At 47.6% G+C, this 17,915-nt stretch overlaps 1 protein-coding gene across 3 annotated transcripts in view; it reads left to right on the top strand.

Moving 5' to 3' along the window:
- SMC1A (structural maintenance of chromosomes 1A) overlaps nucleotides 1–17,915 on the top strand; it is a 44,440-nt gene continuing 26,525 nt past the window's right edge. For 2 of the 3 annotated variants that reach the window (XM_055267154.2, XM_063634821.1), the window contains exons 1-13: nucleotides 1–222; nucleotides 7,517–7,705; nucleotides 7,816–7,928; nucleotides 9,216–9,419; nucleotides 9,513–9,751; nucleotides 10,398–10,656; nucleotides 10,750–10,890; nucleotides 13,116–13,198; nucleotides 13,351–13,558; nucleotides 16,629–16,814; nucleotides 16,913–17,092; nucleotides 17,194–17,340; nucleotides 17,436–17,573. In XM_055267154.2, the coding sequence (XP_055123129.1) occupies nucleotides 114–222; nucleotides 7,517–7,705; nucleotides 7,816–7,928; nucleotides 9,216–9,419; nucleotides 9,513–9,751; nucleotides 10,398–10,656; nucleotides 10,750–10,890; nucleotides 13,116–13,198; nucleotides 13,351–13,558; nucleotides 16,629–16,814; nucleotides 16,913–17,092; nucleotides 17,194–17,340; nucleotides 17,436–17,573 (2,196 nt within the window). In that variant the 5' untranslated portion in view covers nucleotides 1–113. The remainder of the gene's footprint in view (nucleotides 223–7,516; nucleotides 7,706–7,815; nucleotides 7,929–9,215; nucleotides 9,420–9,512; nucleotides 9,752–10,397; nucleotides 10,657–10,749; nucleotides 10,891–13,115; nucleotides 13,199–13,350; nucleotides 13,559–16,628; nucleotides 16,815–16,912; nucleotides 17,093–17,193; nucleotides 17,341–17,435; nucleotides 17,574–17,915) is intronic. The other variant, XM_063634822.1, reaches the window with a different exon arrangement.

Below are 17,915 nucleotides of genomic sequence, written 5' to 3'. Positions count from 1 at the left end.
CTCGCGACATTTGCCGGTCGCCCGGCTTGCACTGCGGCGTTTCCCGCGCGGGCTACCACAGTTCTCGGGCGTACGGCGCGGCCTGTCCTACCGCCGCCGGCGCCGCGGCCGTCATGGGGTTCCTGAAACTGATTGAGATCGAGAACTTTAAGTCGTACAAGGGTCGACAGATTATCGGACCATTTCAGAGGTTCACCGCCATCATTGGACCCAATGGCTCTGGTGAGATAAACCTGGCTGCGGCCCTGCGCACGTCCCGGCCTGGACCCCTTATCCCGTGCCGGAGTAGTACAACCCAGCCCATGTAACCTGAAACGTCGCGGACCCTTACGGGTTCCTTGCCCGTCCAGAGGGGGTTCTGCTCGAACCCACTCTCCCCGCGCGGGTGCTCTAACTCGAACCCCTTCCAGATGTCACTTGCCGCTTCCTGCGCGGCCCCCGCCCCGGCCGAGTGGTACGGGCCGAGCTGCCAGTTACCCCGCCTACTTCCCCCTCCCGCCAAAGGAGGCGCATCTGGAGCCAGCTTCCCGCCAGCTCAATCCCCCGCCGCACGGCTCCCCGCCGGACCGGCAGGAGCCGGCTTCCCAGCCTTACTTGACCCCCTCCGGAAAATGTGGGGACGCTGGTAGCTCTCCCGTGGCCTTCGGTCCCAAACGGTGCACTTCTGTTTCAGCCCAGCGTCCCCTCTCGCCTCGCATTGGTACACTCCAACTCTTTCCTTTCTACTCTTCTCTGGAGGCGGCACTTTTGAATTTCAGACCCAGCGCTCCGGTCTTTAGAGTGCTTGAGGTGTCGATCCCCACCACCAACCGCTATGTCAGAGGTAGTTGCCTCGGACTCGCCCCTTTCCTACCACCGAAACCGTCAAAAGCCGAAATTAACTAATTCACCATATTTGTTGAATGCTTATTGTTTATCAGGAGTTATTCAGTTGCAAGTTGTGGAAACAGCGGAGAATAGAATAAACCAACTCCATGCTCACAGGGAACTTATATTCCAGAGGGGAAAGAAGATAAAGGAGGAGGAAATAAAATGTTTTTAGGCTGTCATAAGTGCTATACAGGAAATGAGACAGGTGGATGTGATAAAGTGACTTGGGTGGTGTCTTTAGAAAGAGTGGTCAGGTTGTAGTCCCAGCTACTCGGAGGCTGAGGCAGGAGAATGGCGTGAACCCGGGAGGCGGAGCTTGCAGTGAGCCGAGATTGCGCCACTGCACTCCAACCCGGGCGACAGAGCGAGACTCTGTCTCAAAAAAAAAAAAAAAAAAAAAAAAGAAAGAGTGGTCAGGTAAAGCCTCTATTTTGTATCTTCCCAACTCTAAACGATACACCGTGGATTCCTCTCACCTCAGATGTCCATTTGGAATCCTGCTGTATTCTTCCACCCCAGAGATGTTCTAGCTGAATCATATCCTAGCCTAAGAGGCTGCCCTTGCTGAAGTAGCACGTACTGAGTACCTTTCCTGGAGACTGTCTCAACAGTGGCACTATTGACATTTCCAGTGAGATAATCTTTTGCTGTGGGATGTGCCCTGTGCATTGTAGGATGTTTAACAGCATCTCTGGCGTCTACCTGCTAGATGACAGTAGCACCTCTACTCCCCAGGCATGACAATCAAAACTGTCTCCAGACATTGCCAGATGTCACAGAGGGTATGTGTGACTCCCCCAAACCCCCAACTTGTTTGAGAACCACTGGCCTGGAGGGCTAATGCTTGGTGTCCACCCAGTTTCCTCGGGTTTTAGTGTAGTGGCCCCTGTTGAAAGAGCTAGGATGTACCTCTTGGCATTCAGTCCCCTCAACATTAGTAGATTTGTATTCCCAGCTGTTCTGAAAAGGGCCATGGCACTCCCCCACTTGCCCCCGTTCTTTAAGGCCCACCTCTACAAGCCATTCCTTTAGTCCCTTTGGTGAATTACTCTTCCTCTGTGGCATACCATAGACACTTGGTACACATTAATGTTTATTAAGTCCTATATTGATGGTGCATGTTTTTGTATCTTCATTGGCCTGTGAGTACCCTAAAGCAGACATTCCTTGCAATATTTTACTGGTGTTCAGTCCATAATATATATTACAAAAATGTTTACCGTATTGATTGTGATTAGAGAGGCTTGTGGTTGTGAGATGTTGTCCTCCCTGGAAGTGATGGGAGAAGCCCAAAGGTTGGATATTGGTTCCTAAAAGGCTGACTCCTGGTCTGCATGATGTGCTAGTCCTGCTGTGATGAGGGAGACGAGCTGAGTCCAGACTTAGGACAGGACTAATTAATTGAGTACCTACTCTGTGTGTCAAGTACTTTATTTATTGGGACCCTGTTTTTTCTTTTTCTTTTCTTTTTTTTTTTTTTTTGAGACAGTCTTGTTCTGTTGTCCAGGCTGGAGTGCAGTGGCATGATGTTGGCTCACTGCAACCTCTGCCTCTTGGGTTCAAGTGATTCTCGTGCCTCAGCCTCCCAAGTAGCTGGGACTACAGGCGTGCGCCACCCCATCTGGCTAGTTTTTGTATTTTTAGTAGAGATGGTGTTTCGCCCTGTTGGCCAGGCTGATCTCAAACTCCTGGGCTCAAGTGATCTGCCTGCCTCAGCCTCCCAAAGTGCTGGGATTACAGGCATGAGCCACTGCACCCAGCCAAGGGACCCTTTACATTTAAATTCTCAAAAGGACCCTAGGAGGAAAATGCCAATGGCTTCGTTTTATACGTGAAGAGATTAAGGCACAGAGGTGTGATAACTTGTCCGTGGTTCTCAGAACCCATGCCTGTGCTCCTGCCACTCCAGTAGAGAAGTATGTGCCGCACATATTTTTAGACCTGTGAGTTGTGGTTTTTTCATCTTTTTCCAGGTGAGGGAATGGAAGGTCACTGAAGAAGTAGTGAAAGTAAGATTAGAACCTGGTCTGTTGGTTCTAAGCCCAAGCTTTCAAGCTTTTTTAGACGGAGTCTCACTCTGTCGCCCACACTGGAGTGCAGTGGCATGACCTCGGCTCACTGCAGCCTCTGCCTGCTGGGTTCAAGTGATTCTTTTTTTTTTTTCTTTTTTTTTCTTTTTTTTATTGAGACGGAGTCTTTCTCTGTCGCCCAGGCTGGAGTGCAGTGACGTGATCTCAGCTCACTGCAACCTCTGCCTCCCGGGTTCAAGCTATTCTCCTGCCTCAGCCTCCTGAGGAGCTGGGATTACAGGCGTGCACCACTACACCCGGCCAGTTTTTGTATTTTTAGTAGAGACAGGGTTTCACCACGTTGGTTATGCTGGTCTCAAACTCCTGACCCTGTGATCTGCCCACCTGGGCCCCCCAAAATGCTGCGGTTACAGGTGTGAGCCACCGTACCTGGCCTATTTTTTTTTTTTTTTTTTTTTTTTGGAGTCAGGGTCTTGCCCTGTCACCAAGGCTGGCATACAGTGGCACAATCATGGCTCACTGCAGCCTCAACTTCTCGGGCTCAAGCAACCCTCCCATCTCAGCCTCCCCAGTAGTCAGGACAACTGGAGTGCGCCACCATGCCCAGCCAATTTTTGTGTTTTTTGTAGAGATGGGATTTTGCCATGTTGTCCAGGCTGGTCTCAAACTCCTGAGGTCAAGTGATCCACTCACGTCTGCTTCCCAAAGTGCTGGGATTACAGGCGCGAGATGCCGTGCCCAACCTAATCATAGTCTTATACCGTCTCCATGGAAGGACTTGGGCTACTATTTTTATGGCTGAGTAGAAAGGTGTTGGAAATCAGATCTTCAGTTCAAAGTCATATATAAGTTGTTTAGAGACAGTCTTGAGATAGAAATTATAGAGACTAAACTGTTCCTCCTTATCCACCAGCCTGACTAAACTTTTTTTTTTTTTTTCTTGAGACAGAACCTCTCTCTGTCGCCCAGGTTGGAGTGCAGTGGCGCGATCTCAGCTCACTGTAACCTCCACCTCCTGGGTTTAAGCAATTCTTGTGCCGCAGCCTCCCGAGTAGCTGGGATTATAGGCACACAACCGTGCCTGGCTAATTTTTGTATTTTTAGTAGAGACGGGGTTTCACCATGTTGGCCAAGCTGGTCTCAAACTCCTGACCTCAGGTGATCCGCCTGCCTCGGCCTTTCAAAGTGCTGGGATTACAGTCATGAGCCACTGCACCCGGCCTAAACTTTTAAAACAATATCTATTTTTTTGGCCAGGAACGGTGGCTCATGCCTGTAACCCCAGCACTTTGGGAATCCAAGGTGGGGGATCTCTGGAGCTCAGGAGTTTGAGACCAGCCTAGGCAACATTTTTGCTTCTGCAAAAATCCAAAAACTAGCGGGCATGGTGGCTTATGCCCATGGTTCCAGCTACTTGGGAGGCTGAGACAGGAGGATCACTTGAGCCAAGGAGGTCAAGGCTGCAGAGAGCTGTGATACTGCTACTGCACTCCAGCCTGGGTGACAGAGTCAGACCCTGTCTCAATAAATAAATGAATAAGGTCTGGGCATGGTAGCTTATGCCTGTAATCCCAGCACGTTAGGAGACTGAGGTGGGTGGATCACTTGAGGTCAGGAATTCGAGACCAGCCTGACTAACATGATGAAACCCCATCTCTACTAAAAATACAAAAATTAACTAGGTGTGGTGGCACACGCTTGTAGTCCCAGCTATTCAGGAGGCTGAGGCAGGAGAATCACTAAACTTGGTAGGTGCAATCTAGCGTGGGCAATAGAGCGAGACTCCATCTCAAAAAATAAATAAAATAAATAAATAAAACCTTTTTTGTTTTCAGATTCTAAAATGAAGAAAGTAAAAGCTGTAACTCCACTACTGAAAAGATAGCCATTGTTAATGTTGAAAACCTTATTTATTTGAATAGCTGGTACATGCACATGGTATACAATTTTAAAAATCCTTAAGGATATACAGTAGTAAAAAGAAGACTCCCTTGACCCTAGCTGCTTAGTTTCCTTTTCAGAGGCAATCACAGCTGCACTGTTTATGTTTTCATATATTTGTTTCCTATGCCTTCTCTTCTCCCAAGTTTTATTACGAAAATTTGCAAGCATATATGTGCATTACTTAGTCATTTGGAAGTAAATTACAGACTCAATTACATTTCACCCCTAAGTGCTTCGGCATTCACCTCTTAAAATCATCATTGTCCTGTACTACAACTATTCAATGATCACAACTAGAAAATTTCCTCATGTCATCAGTTATCCAGTTTATATTTAAGCTTCCTTAATTTGCTCCCCAGATGTCTTTTTGTTATTTTGGAACCACAGTCCAATCAAAGTTTGTGCACTGTTTACCTATGTCTCAGAAATCTCTCATGTTTTGGAATGGTTCCCTCAACCTTTTTTTGTTTTTTTTTTGAGATGGAGTTTCGCTCTTGTTGCCCAGGCTGGAGTGCAATGGCACGATCTCGGCTCACCGTAACCTCTGCCTCCCAGGTTCAAGCGAGTCTCCTGCCTCAGCCTCCTGAGTAGCTGGGATTACAGGCATGTGCCACCATGCTCGGCTAATTTTGTATTTTTAGTAGAGATGAGATATCTCCATGTTAGGCTGGTCCGGAACTCCCCAACCTCAGGTGATCCGCCCGCCTTGGCCACCCAAAGTGCTGGGATTACAGGTGTGAGCCACCGTGCCCAGCTCAAGCTTTCTTTTTAGACACTGACTTTTTGAAAAGACCAGGCCATTTGTCTTTGAGAACATCCCACATTCTGTGTTTGTGTTAAGATTTCCTCATGGAAACCTTACTATGTTCCTCTATATTGTATTGCTGTATTTCCTAGGAACTGGAAGATAAGTCTAAAGGCTTGTTTAGATTCAAATTAGGCTGGATATGGTGGCTCATGCCTGTAATCCCAGAACTTTGGGAGGCCACGGCGGGAGGATCACTTGAGGCCAGGAGTTCAAGACTAGCCTGGGCAACACAGCAAGACCTTGTCTTTATTATAACAAAAAATTTAAAAAAGGAAAAAAATAGATTCAGGTTAAATATTTTTGGCAAGATACATCATAAATGATGCTGTGTGTTTCATATTGTATCACAACAGGAATATGCTCTTTTTTTAGATGGTGGTAAAATACACATAAAATTTCCTAAATTAACCATTTTTAAGTGTACAGTTCAGTAATGTTAAATATATTCACGTTTTTGTGCAAACGATCTCTAGAACTTTTTCATCTTGCAAAACTGAAAATCTATACCCATTAAAAAACAACTCCCAGGCCAGGTGCGGTGGCTCATGCCTGTAATCCCAGCACTTTGGGAGACCGAGGTGGGCGAATCACAAGGTCAGAAGATCGAGACCATCCTGGCCAACAGGTGAAACCCTGTCTCTACTAAAAATACACAAAATTAGCTGGGCGTGGTGGCGTGTGCCTGTAATCCCAGCTATTCGGGAGGCTGAGGCGAGAGAATCCCTTGAATCAGGGAGTCAGAGGTTGTGGTGAGCTGAGATCACGCCACTGCACTCCAGCCTAGCAACAGAGCAAGACTCCATCTCAAAAGAAAAAAAACTCTCATTTTCCCCTCCTCCCAGCCTATTTTTAAATTTTACTTTATATTATTATTTTTTTTTCGAGATGGAGTCTTACTCTGTTTCCCAGGCTGGAGTGCAATGGCACGATCTTGGCTCACTGCAGCCTCCACCTCCCAGGTTCAAGCAATTCTCCTGCCTCAGCCTTCCAAGTAGCTGGGATTACAGGCGCCCGCCACCACGCCCAGCTAATTTTTGTATTTTTTTAGTAGAGACAGGGTTTCACCATATTGGTCAGGCTGGTTTTGAACTCCTGACCTCAGGTGATCCACCTGCCTCGGCCTCCCAAAGTGCTGGGATTACAGGCGTGAGCCACCGTGCCCAGCCCACTTTATATTATTTTAACATCGTTGAGTTTTGTGTCTTGTTTCACCTGTTGTGGGCTTTTGTCCATGTCATTAAAGGTTATAGAACTATCCATTCTGTGAATATACCATTTCTTTAGATTGGGTTCTAGCTTCTTTTTTTAAATTATTCTTTCCTCTTTTTTTTTTTTCACTATTTTTTTTAGAGAGAGTCTTGCTCTGTCACCCAGGCTGAAGTGCAGTGGTGTCATCATAGCTCATGCAGCTCTGAACTCTTGAGTTCAAGTGATCCTCCCTTCTCAGCCTTCCGAGTAGCTGGGACTACAGGCGCATGCCACCATGCCCAGCTAATTTTTAAAGTTTTTGTAGAGACTGAGTTTTGCCTTGTTGTCCAAGCTGGTTTCAAACTCCTGGCCTCAAGTGATCTTCCTGCCTCAGCCTCCCAAAGTGCTGAGATTACAGGTGTGAGTCACTACACTTGTCCTGGGTTCTAGCTTCTGGCTGCTATATAGTAACTGCAGAAGGACTGTTTTTCCTAAGCCTTTGACCCAGAGCTTTGGTTGTGCTCAGTCTTTATGGGGACAGAGGAATAATCTCTCTTTCCATTAGTCTAAGTACTGAGTGATTAGGGGACATTCTTGTTCGTCACAGTATCTTTATTCCTTTTCCTCTCCTCTTCATCCTGACTTTCCCTCTACTGCCTCATCCCTCTTCCCTTAGGTAAGTCAAATCTCATGGATGCCATCAGCTTTGTGCTAGGTGAAAAAACCAGCAACCTGCGGGTAAAGACCCTGCGGGACCTGATCCATGGAGCTCCTGTGGGCAAGCCAGCTGCCAACCGGGCCTTTGTCAGCATGGTCTACTCTGAGGAGGGTGCTGAGGACCGTACCTTTGCCCGTGTCATTGTAGGTGGGTGAGGCTGGCCAGAAGGCTCTCCTTGGGTCCTGGAAGGTGGTGAGACTAGTTGACTGGGACTGGAAGGAGGCCTGACCCTTGCCAACTCATGCATTGTCTTGTAGGGGGTTCTTCTGAGTACAAGATCAACAACAAAGTGGTCCAACTACATGAGTACAGTGAGGAATTAGAGAAGTTGGGCATTCTCATCAAAGCTCGTAACTTCCTCGTTTTCCAGGTGGGCGTTTTTAACAGTTACTGGCTATCTGGTTTTTGCCAGACCATGCCCCATCCCCACTCTGTCTGCGCCATCTCAGGCTTTATCATCTCTCCCTTGAGCTAATGTAGCACCTTGTTCACTGAGCTTCCCGACTTCAGTCTGGCCCCTGAGCCAGGTTCATCTTATGAGGACACGCATTTGTTTTGTCTCCCCTCCCTTTTTTCCTTAAAACATTTCAGTGATTCCATATTGCCTTACAATGGTGGTTCTTAAACCGTAGTCTCCAGACCAGCAGTATCAACATTACCTGGTAACATGTTAGAAAATGCACATTCTCAGGCCCTATCCTAGACTTCCCAACTTGGAAGAAACTGTGGGGTGGGGCACAGCAATTTGTGTTTTACCAGGCTCTCCAGTTTATTATGATGCCAGCTGAAATTTGAGAACTACTGCCTTAGAATGAGATCCAAACTCCTAAGCCTATCATTCGGGAAACACCATCATCACAATCCAAATACCATCTGCATGTTCTTCTCCAGCCTTGCACTCCAGCCTACTTAAATCATTTATGGTTCTGCAAATTCACCTGCTTTCTTTGGCCTACAGGTCTTTGCATATTAATTTTCCTCTACATAGAATAACTTTTTCTCTGTTTTTTTTTTTTGAGATGGAGTTTCGCTTGTCACCCAGGCTGGAGTGCAGTGGCACGATCTTGGCTCACTGCAACCTCCGCCTCCAGGGTTCAAGCGATTCTCCTGCCTCAGCCTCCCAAGTAGCTGGGACTACAAGGCGCCCGTCACCATGCCTGGCTAATTTTTGTATTTTTGGTGGAGATGGGGTTTTACCATTTTGGCTAGGTTGGTCTTGAACTCCTGCTGATCTCAGGTGATCTGCCTGCCTCACCCTCCCAAAGTGCTGGGATTACAGGTGTGAGCCACCGCGCCTGGCCACCTTTTCTCTTTTATTTTCTTGGTTAGCTTCCGTCCATCTTCCAAACTCAGCACAGATGTCACCTTTGGGAAGCCTTCTGAGATAGATTTCCTTATCAGTCTCCTACCCCCAAGCTTCATTTTGTTCTTTTCCTGTGCTGCTTCTGTTACTGCACATAACACTTTGTTGTCTTTGTCCCTTTGGCTCCCTGTGCTCCTCAGAGGGCAAGGAATTTGTCCTCAAAGTCCAGTGTGAAATGTGGCACCAGGGGCATGGGAGAGAAAGTTGGTAACTTTTTCTGGATGGAGTGGAAATGGGTAAGGTGAACTGGGCTGGCTGGGGTCTGAAGTGGAAGAGTGTTTCAACCTTTACTAGGGTGCTGTGGAATCTATTGCCATGAAGAACCCCAAAGAGAGGACAGCTCTATTTGAAGAGATTAGTCGTTCTGGGGAGCTGGCGCAGGAGTATGACAAGCGAAAGAAGGAAATGGTGAAGGCTGAAGAGGACACACAGTTTAATTACCATCGCAAGAAAAATATTGCAGCTGAACGCAAGGAAGCAAAGCAGGAGAAAGAAGAGGTAGGTGGCCAAGCTACCTCTTGGCTCTGAGGGACCAGGATGGAGCCAGTGCCTTATCGATGCACCCCTGCCACCATTCCCCTGTTTGCACAGGCTGACCGCTACCAGCGCCTGAAGGATGAGGTAGTACGGGCTCAGGTACAGCTGCAGCTCTTTAAGCTTTACCATAATGAAGTGGAAATTGAGAAGCTCAACAAGGAACTGGCCTCAAAGAACAAGGAGATCGAGAAGGACAAGAAGCGTATGGACAAGGTGGAGGATGAGCTGAAGGAGAAGAAGAAGGAGCTGGGCAAAATGATGCGGGAGCAGCAGCAGATTGAGAAGGAGATCAAGTAAGAGGCAGACCTGGGCCTGCGACTTGTGGGAAACCAAGAGGCCGTGCTGTTTATTAGGGTTCCTCTGAGCCCGGAGTTCAGTACCCATACTCATTTCTCTGTTATTCTCCTGACTTGCTTTTGTAAGAACCAGGCACATTTCTTGACTTGCAGTTTAGACAAATAGAATATTTAAGCACTCAGGCCCTGGGTAGACAGGTGCTCAGATGAGGGAGAACTCAAAAGGGGTGGTGGCCTTGCCAAGAAAGAGGAACCAGTGTGAGGCCGAGCCAATGGAGTGGCTGAGAAGGCCTTCCTAGAAGAGGAAACTGAAGCTAGAAGTTTAAAGGATAGGAATTTGAGGGGCCAACTAAGTAAATACAGGATGTTCTTGGGAGTTGTTAATGAGCTTCCTGGCCAGGGTTGAGGCAGAGTTGGTAGCTTTGCCTTATGGAGTGGCTGGAATGCCAGGCTGAAGTCATACCTTTCAGGGAGTAGTCAGACTGCTCCTTTTTTTCAGGATCTGTGGGGCATCACGCCCTTGTTCTTTTAAGTAATTCCCTGAGGTTGGCTCAGGGGCTCAAGTTCTCCTTTGGGTGAAAAGCCTGGGAACCCTCCCTTCTTCCATAGTGCTCACGGGTTTCCCCCACCCCTCTGGCAAAAGGGAGAAGGACTCAGAATTGAACCAGAAGCGGCCTCAGTACATCAAAGCCAAGGAGAACACCTCCCACAAAATCAAGAAGCTGGAAGCAGCCAAGAAGTCTCTGCAGAATGCTCAGAAGCACTACAAGAAGCGTAAAGGTGACATGGACGAGCTGGAGAAGGAGATGCTGTCAGTGGAGAAGGCCCGGCAGGAGTTTGAAGAACGGATGGAAGAAGAGAGTCAGAGTCAGGGCAGAGATTTGACCTTGGAGGAGAATCAGGTAAGCTCTGGAAGGGGTTGGCAGGGAGGAGATCCCTGGGCTGACATCTGCTGACTTGGTCATCCCTGTTCTCCTTCCCTGTCCCTAACACAGGTGAAGAAATACCACCGGTTGAAAGAAGAAGCCAGCAAGAGAGCAGCTACCCTGGCCCAGGAGCTGGAGAAATTCAATCGAGACCAGAAAGCTGACCAGGACCGTCTGGATCTGGAAGAACGGAAGAAAGTAGAGACAGAGGTGGGCTATAGTTATAAGATTAGGGATGATGGTCCACAGAAAAGGATAAAGGTTGAGCATCCCAAATCCAAGATAATCCAAAATCTGAAACATTTCTGATCCCAAGCATTTTGGATTAGAGTTGCCCAACCTGTAATGATAGTCTTTTTTTTTTTTTTTGAGACAGAGTTTCGCTCTTGCCCAGGCTGGAGTGCAGTGGTGTGATCTCAGCTCACCACAACCTTTGCCTCCCGGGTTCAAGCAATTCTCCTGCCTCAGCCTCCTAAATAGCTGAGACTACAGGCGCGTGCCACCATGTCCGGCTAATTTTTGTATTTTTAGTAGAGACGGTTTCACTATGTTGGCCAGGCTGGTCTTGAACTCCTGACCTTGTGATCCACCCCCTTCGGCCTCCCAAAGTGCTGGGATTACAGGCCTGAGCCACTGCGCCTGGCCATGATAATCTTAATGATAATGACAATAGCTCACATCTGTTGAGCACTTACTATATGATAGGCAATGTTCTTTACATGTGTTCACTCATTTAATTCTTCATTTATGATTATCTTTATGGAATGGCTACTATTACCCTATTTTACAAATGAGGAAATTATAACACAGTAATTTGCCTAAGGTCACAAGATTATTGTTATTTTTGAGACAGAGTCTTTGTCTGTCATGCAGGCTGAGGTGCAGTGGTGCGACCATGGCTCATTGCAGCCTTGACTTCCCAGGCTTTAGCAATCTTCCAACCAGAGCCTCCCGAGTATCCAGCACTACTCGTGCTTGCCACCATGCCTGGCTACTTTTTTTTTTTTTTTTTTTTTTTTGAGACAAAGTCTCACTCTGTTGCCCAGGCTGGAGTGCAGTGGCATGATCTCAGCTCACTGCAACCTCTGCCTGTCAGGTTCAAGTGATTCTTTTTATTTTTTTATTTTTATTGTTTTTTGAGACGCAGTTTCTCTCTTGTTGCCCAGGCTGGAGTGCAATGGTACCATCTTGGCTCACTACAACCTCTGCCTCCCAGGTTCAAGCAATTCTCCTGCGTCAGCCTCCCAAGTAGCTGAGATTACAGGCACCAGCCACCATGCCCAGCTAATTTTTGTATTTTTAGTAGAGACAGGGGTTTCACCTTGTTGGTCAGGCTGGTCTCGAACTCCTGACCTCAGGTGATCTACCCGCCTTGGCCTCCTAAAGTGCTGGGATTACAGGTGTGAGCCAACGCACCCGGCCTGGTTCAAGTGATTCTTGTGTCTCAGCCACCTGAGTAGCTGGGATGACAGGTGTGTGCCACCACACCTGGCTAAATTTTTTGTAGTTTTAGTAGAGATGGGATTTCACCATGTTGACCAGGCTGGTCTTGAACTCCTGAACTCAAGTGATCCGCCCACCTCGGCCTCCTAATTTTTTTATTTTTGTAGAGTCAGGGTTTCTGCTTGTTGCCCAGGCTGGTCTTAAACTCCTGCCTGCCTCTGCGATCAGCCTGCCTTGGCCTCCCAAAGTGTTGGGATTACAGGCATGAGCCACCACGCCCGGCCACTCACATAACTATTAAGTATCAGAACCAGACCCTGGGCAGTGTAGCTCTAAAGCCCACACTCTTACCAAATATACTTTACTTACTGCCTCCCTGATATCAATATAGTAATAACAACAATGATAGAAAGTTGTCATAGTGTCCCAGGAGTGTACAGTGTTCCAGGCATTCTGCTAAGCACTTTTAAATATTTAAAAGAATGTTGGCCAGGCGTGGTGGATCACTTGAGGCCAGGAGTTTGAGATCAGCCTGAGCAACACAGTGAGACCCTGTCTCAAATTTTGAAAAATAATAAAAATTTTTAAAAAAGAATGTGATAGTCATTAATAGCAACCCTGTATTAAGCACTTAATGTGTATTCTATGCAGTGGAGATTACCCACATTTTGCAGATGAGGAAACAGGGGTACAGAAAGGCCTGTGAAGCTTTATCTTGATTTGAGCCTCCATGGTTGGTGAAGAAGATGCCTTGGCTGGGTACAACACCTGTGAAAGGTTCTGGAGCTCTGGGAGGCCCCCATCATCAGTTAGAAGATCAAACCGAACACCATCTATGTCTGCTTTTTAGTAGGCCTCCTATATTAGTGACAGATTGTCCTGGACTGTTGGGCTCTTGGATGAGTGGGCACATAAGGAATGTTATCTAGGGCCCCCATGGTCTTGGTGTAAACTTGTGCAGCCCCTGATGATGGAATATGTTTGTTTCGCAGGCTAAGATCAAGCAAAAGCTGCGGGAAATTGAAGAGAATCAGAAGCGGATTGAGAAACTGGAGGAATACATCACCACTAGCAAGTATGTAGCTCTGCAACTGTCCCCCTTACTTCCAGGCCTGTTCTTGTGACCCCTACCTACCTGCCCCTCTTCATGCAGGACCCCCAGAGCTCTCTGAGCCAGGAGTATTTTCTCACCAGCAGGAGTAACTCCTGTGTGCCCTCACTTTGTAGGCAGTCCCTAGAAGAGCAGAAGAAGCTAGAGGGGGAGCTGACAGAGGAGGTGGAGATGGCCAAGCGGCGTATTGATGAAATCAATAAGGAGCTGAACCAGGTGATGGAGCAGCTAGGGGATGCCCGCATCGACCGCCAGGAGAGCAGCCGCCAGCAGCGAAAGGCAGAGATAATGGAAAGCATCAAGCGCCTTTACCCTGGCTCTGTGGTAAGAGCAGAGAGGGAACTCGTTTCCTGAGCACTTACACTCACTGTCACACGATTTTCCCAGCAGCCCTGTAAGGACAGGGTTGCCAATCCCATTTTTATTGTCGGGGGAAATGAGGCTCGGAGAGGTTTAAAAAACACCGCTTCTAAGAGGAAGAACTGCAGTTCAAACCCAACTTGTTCTCCTAAGCTCATGTTCTTTTTTGTTTTTAATTTTTCAACCTGTCATACTAGGCAATCATGTTCTTTTCATCATACCAATTGCGTCTTTCTGAAGGTTTTGTCTTGCTATGTCTATGCCTCTGGGAGGGGAATTGGAAAACCAGGAAAGATTTTGGAAGCGGGTGAGGCCATGGGGCTGGAATTGTAGCTCTGTGCAGTCTTCTAAATGGGCTCCCTTGGCATGTATTAACTGGCCCAGTAGCTTTTAGGGACACCCTGAGCTTTATCAGATCTGTTGATCTTTTGGCCTCTTTCACCAAATCCTGAGTTCCCAGGTTCCCTGAATATTATCCCATACCTGGATTCAACTGAGTTTGGTTCCACTAATATTTCCCTATCACTTCTCTAGGCACTGCTGGGGAGATAAGTATGATTAGAGTCAGTCCCTGCCCCCTTAATCTGATAGTTCTTAGGGAACCAGGCTTGGTTTTGGAGGCTGCTGGAAGGGAACTGGTAAAAGAGATTGATTGATTGATTTTGAGATGGAGTCTCGCTCTGTCATCCAGGCTGGAGTGCAGTGGCACAACCTTGGCTCACTGCAGTCTCTGCCTCCTAGGCTCAAGTGATTCTCCTGCCTCAGCCTCCCAAGTAGCTGGGATTACAGGTGCCCACCACTATGCCCAGCTAATTTTTTTGTATTTTTAGTAGAGACGGGGTTTCACCATGTTGGCCAGGCTGGTTTTAAACTCCTGACCTCAAGTGATCTGCCTGCCTCGGCCTCCCAAAGTGGTAGGGTTACAGGCGTGAGCCACCACGCCCAGCCAGATTTATTTCGCTAAGTGCTTGTGAGAATTTGAAATAATATATATAAAATATTTGGCATAGTGCCTGGGTGGTGGTGGTCTGTAAAATGGTAAATGTGAGGTTTAGAAAGATGATTCTGGATTCAGACATGACTGCCTGAAGTCATTGCTTGGGAGCCAGAATAGACTTTTCCTTTATAGCATGGGGGCTGTGTTCTTCTGTGAGATAGGAAAAAACCAAAGTGTTTTTTCTACTCTCACACAACCAGCACAACACTTCACTTCTGACACCAGAAGTGTGGGGGTTTTTCCTCACACACCAAGCAATTCTCCAGCAGATACCAGCTGGGTGACCTATAATTCACTTCAGCTCTGACACTATTCATCTGGAGATAGCATCAGATCCTGTGGGTTAGGGGCTCAGTCCAAGACTTGAGATGCCAATTGCAAGTCTCAGGTTGTGACTTGTGGTTCTGACTGACCTGCTATAAATTACAGTTCCCGAGAATCCCTCCCTGGGTTTGATTAATTTACTAGTGCAGCTCACAGAACTCAGGAAAATGTTTTACTTATGTTTACCCATTTATGATGAAGGATATTACAAAGGATACAGAGAACAGCCAGATGGATGCATAAGGCAAGGTATGGGGGAAGAGATGTGAAGCTTCCATGCCCAATCTGGGCAAGCCACCCTCCAGGTACCCCCACACAGGGGCTTCATTATGTAGGCATGATTGATCAGATCATCAGCCATCGGTGATCAGTTCAACCTTCAGCCCCTCTCCCCTCTTGAAGTTTGCGGGGGTGGAGCTAAGAGTCCCAAATCTAATCCTGCCTTGGTCTTTCTGGTAACCAGCCCCTATCCAGAAGCTATGTATAGGCCTCCAGCCATAATCATCTCATTAACATACAAAAGACACTGCTCATTCCCGAGATTCTAAGGGTTTTAGGAGTTGTGTGTCAGGAACTCGGGGGTAGAAGACTAAATATATATTTCATAAAACCACAGTCCACTTTGATCTTCAAACACAGATCCCTTACATCAGAACAATCATGTAATAAATAGAAAGATGCTGGGAGCGGTGGCTCACGCCTGTAATCCTCGCACTTTGGGAGGCCGAGGCGGGCGGATCATCGGAGGTCAGGAGTTCGAGACCAGCCTGGCCAACATGGTGAAACCCTGTCTCTACTAAAAATACAAAAATTAGCCGGGCATGGTGGCAGGCACCTGTAATCCCAGCTACTCGGGAGGTTAAGGCAGGATAATCACTTGAACCTGGGAGGTGGAGGTTGCAGTGAGCCAAGATTGCGCCACTGCACTTCAGTGTGGGCAACAGAGTGAGACTCCATCACCAAAAAAAAGTAGAAAGATACTGGCACATTACTAGAATCCCATTCAGTCATTAATTAATAATTAGCCTAGTCCATGATCATGTCATATGAAAATGTCTGCTAGGGTGAGGCCATCAGGTTTGCAGGCTTCTATTCAATCTTGTTAGGTTCCAAAACCAGGAGTGTTCTCAGCAAACACAGCTTCACATTTTCAGGCATCTGGGATAATTGTGCTAAGAGACAATATCATCTCTTGCTCTGAACCTCTTTTGAGGTGTTAATGTAATATTGAGTTTCCCTCATTACATAACTCATTTATTCATTTCTTTACCTCCCTTCTCTTACCCCAACTTTTCCACCTTTCGAAGGGACATTAGGATTGGCCACTGTGCTGATCTAGAGTGCACACAGCAAGCTAGTCTGCAATTGCCTCCTCCTCAGTCCATACAGTCCCATTGAGATAGGGTAGGGTTACGTGGGTACAGAGCTAGTGGGTTGTCTTTTTTGTTTGTTTTGAGACAGGGTCTCATTATGTTGCCCAGGCTGGTCTTGAACTCCTGGGCTTAAGCTATCCTCTCACTGCAACCTCCTAAGTAGCTAGGATTACAAACACACACCACCATGCTTGGTATTGGGTTATCTTAACCACTAGGCAATACAGTTGCATTCACGATATAGATTCTAGTCTGTCCCCCTTTCCATACTGGGAATTAGGATTCCTGAGCCAGCTCCCAAAAGCTTCATACTTCAGTTTTCCCTTCCTACTTTACTCAGTACGGCCGCCTCATTGACCTATGCCAGCCCACACAAAAGAAGTATCAGATTGCTGTAACCAAGGTTTTGGGCAAGAACATGGATGCCATTATTGTGGACTCGGAGAAGACAGGCCGGGACTGTATTCAGTATATCAAGGAGCAGCGTGGGGAGCCTGAGACCTTCTTGCCTCTTGACTACCTGGAGGTGAGGCTTGTTGGGGGTTGGGTCAGACCAGTGTTCAAGGGCCCCTCCTCTAGTACTCTGAGTTTGTGTTCTGCCACTGACTGAGCTTCTCCCCACAGGTGAAGCCTACAGATGAGAAACTCCGGGAGCTGAAGGGGGCCAAGCTAGTGATTGATGTGATTCGCTATGAGCCACCTCATATCAAAAAGGCCTTGCAGTATGCTTGTGGCAATGCCCTTGTCTGTGACAACGTGGAGGATGCCCGCCGCATTGCCTTTGGAGGCCACCAGCGCCACAAGGTGTGGATTCCCTTGCCCAAGTTGGAGCTGGACAGGCTCAGTACTGGAGATTCATTTGTTCAGCTTCTCCCCCTCTTCTCTCTTCCCCCTCCTGTGTGTAGACAGTGGCACTGGATGGAACCCTATTCCAGAAGTCAGGAGTGATCTCTGGTGGGGCCAGTGACCTGAAGGCCAAGGCGCGGCGCTGGGATGAGAAAGCAGTAGACAAGTTGAAAGAGAAGAAGGAGCGCTTGACAGAGGAGCTGAAAGTAAGCCACAGGCGGTGCTGTTTTTAGCAGTGGGAGTCCTAAGCCTAGGTCAGCCACCACCTTACCACCTAGCCCTTCTTTCTTGTTCCCTTCAGGAGCAGATGAAGGCAAAACGGAAAGAGGCAGAGCTGCGTCAGGTGCAGTCTCAGGCCCATGGACTGCAGATGCGGCTCAAGTACTCCCAGAGTGACCTAGAACAGACCAAGACACGACATCTAGCCCTGAATCTGCAGGTGGGGCCTGGCCTTCAGCCCTGTTCTCCAAAGGCCATCCACACATTCCTGGCCTAGGTTTCTCTGGGGGTGGGGAACTTGTTTCACTTCCCTGTCTCCTCCCAGCCTGCCGCAGGGAGCCAAATATAGCATAAAGTCAGACAGCCAGGGGTTCAGAGCTTGGCTCTGCCTTAAGTATGACATTAGGCAAGTAATTTCACCTCTCAGTGTCAACCTTCACATCTTTATCTGTGAAATGCGAGTTAAGATAATACCTACTCGGCTGGGCACGGTGGATCACCTGAGGTCAGGAGTTGGAGACCAGCCTGGCCAACCCTGTCTCTACTACAAATACAAAAAATT

The sequence above is a fragment of the Symphalangus syndactylus genome, chromosome X (genome assembly GCF_028878055.3).
Source record: "Symphalangus syndactylus isolate Jambi chromosome X, NHGRI_mSymSyn1-v2.1_pri, whole genome shotgun sequence".
NCBI lineage: Eukaryota > Metazoa > Chordata > Mammalia > Primates > Hylobatidae > Symphalangus > Symphalangus syndactylus.
Note: the sequence above shows the minus strand (reverse complement) of the source record. Positions and strands in the feature narration are given on the sequence as shown.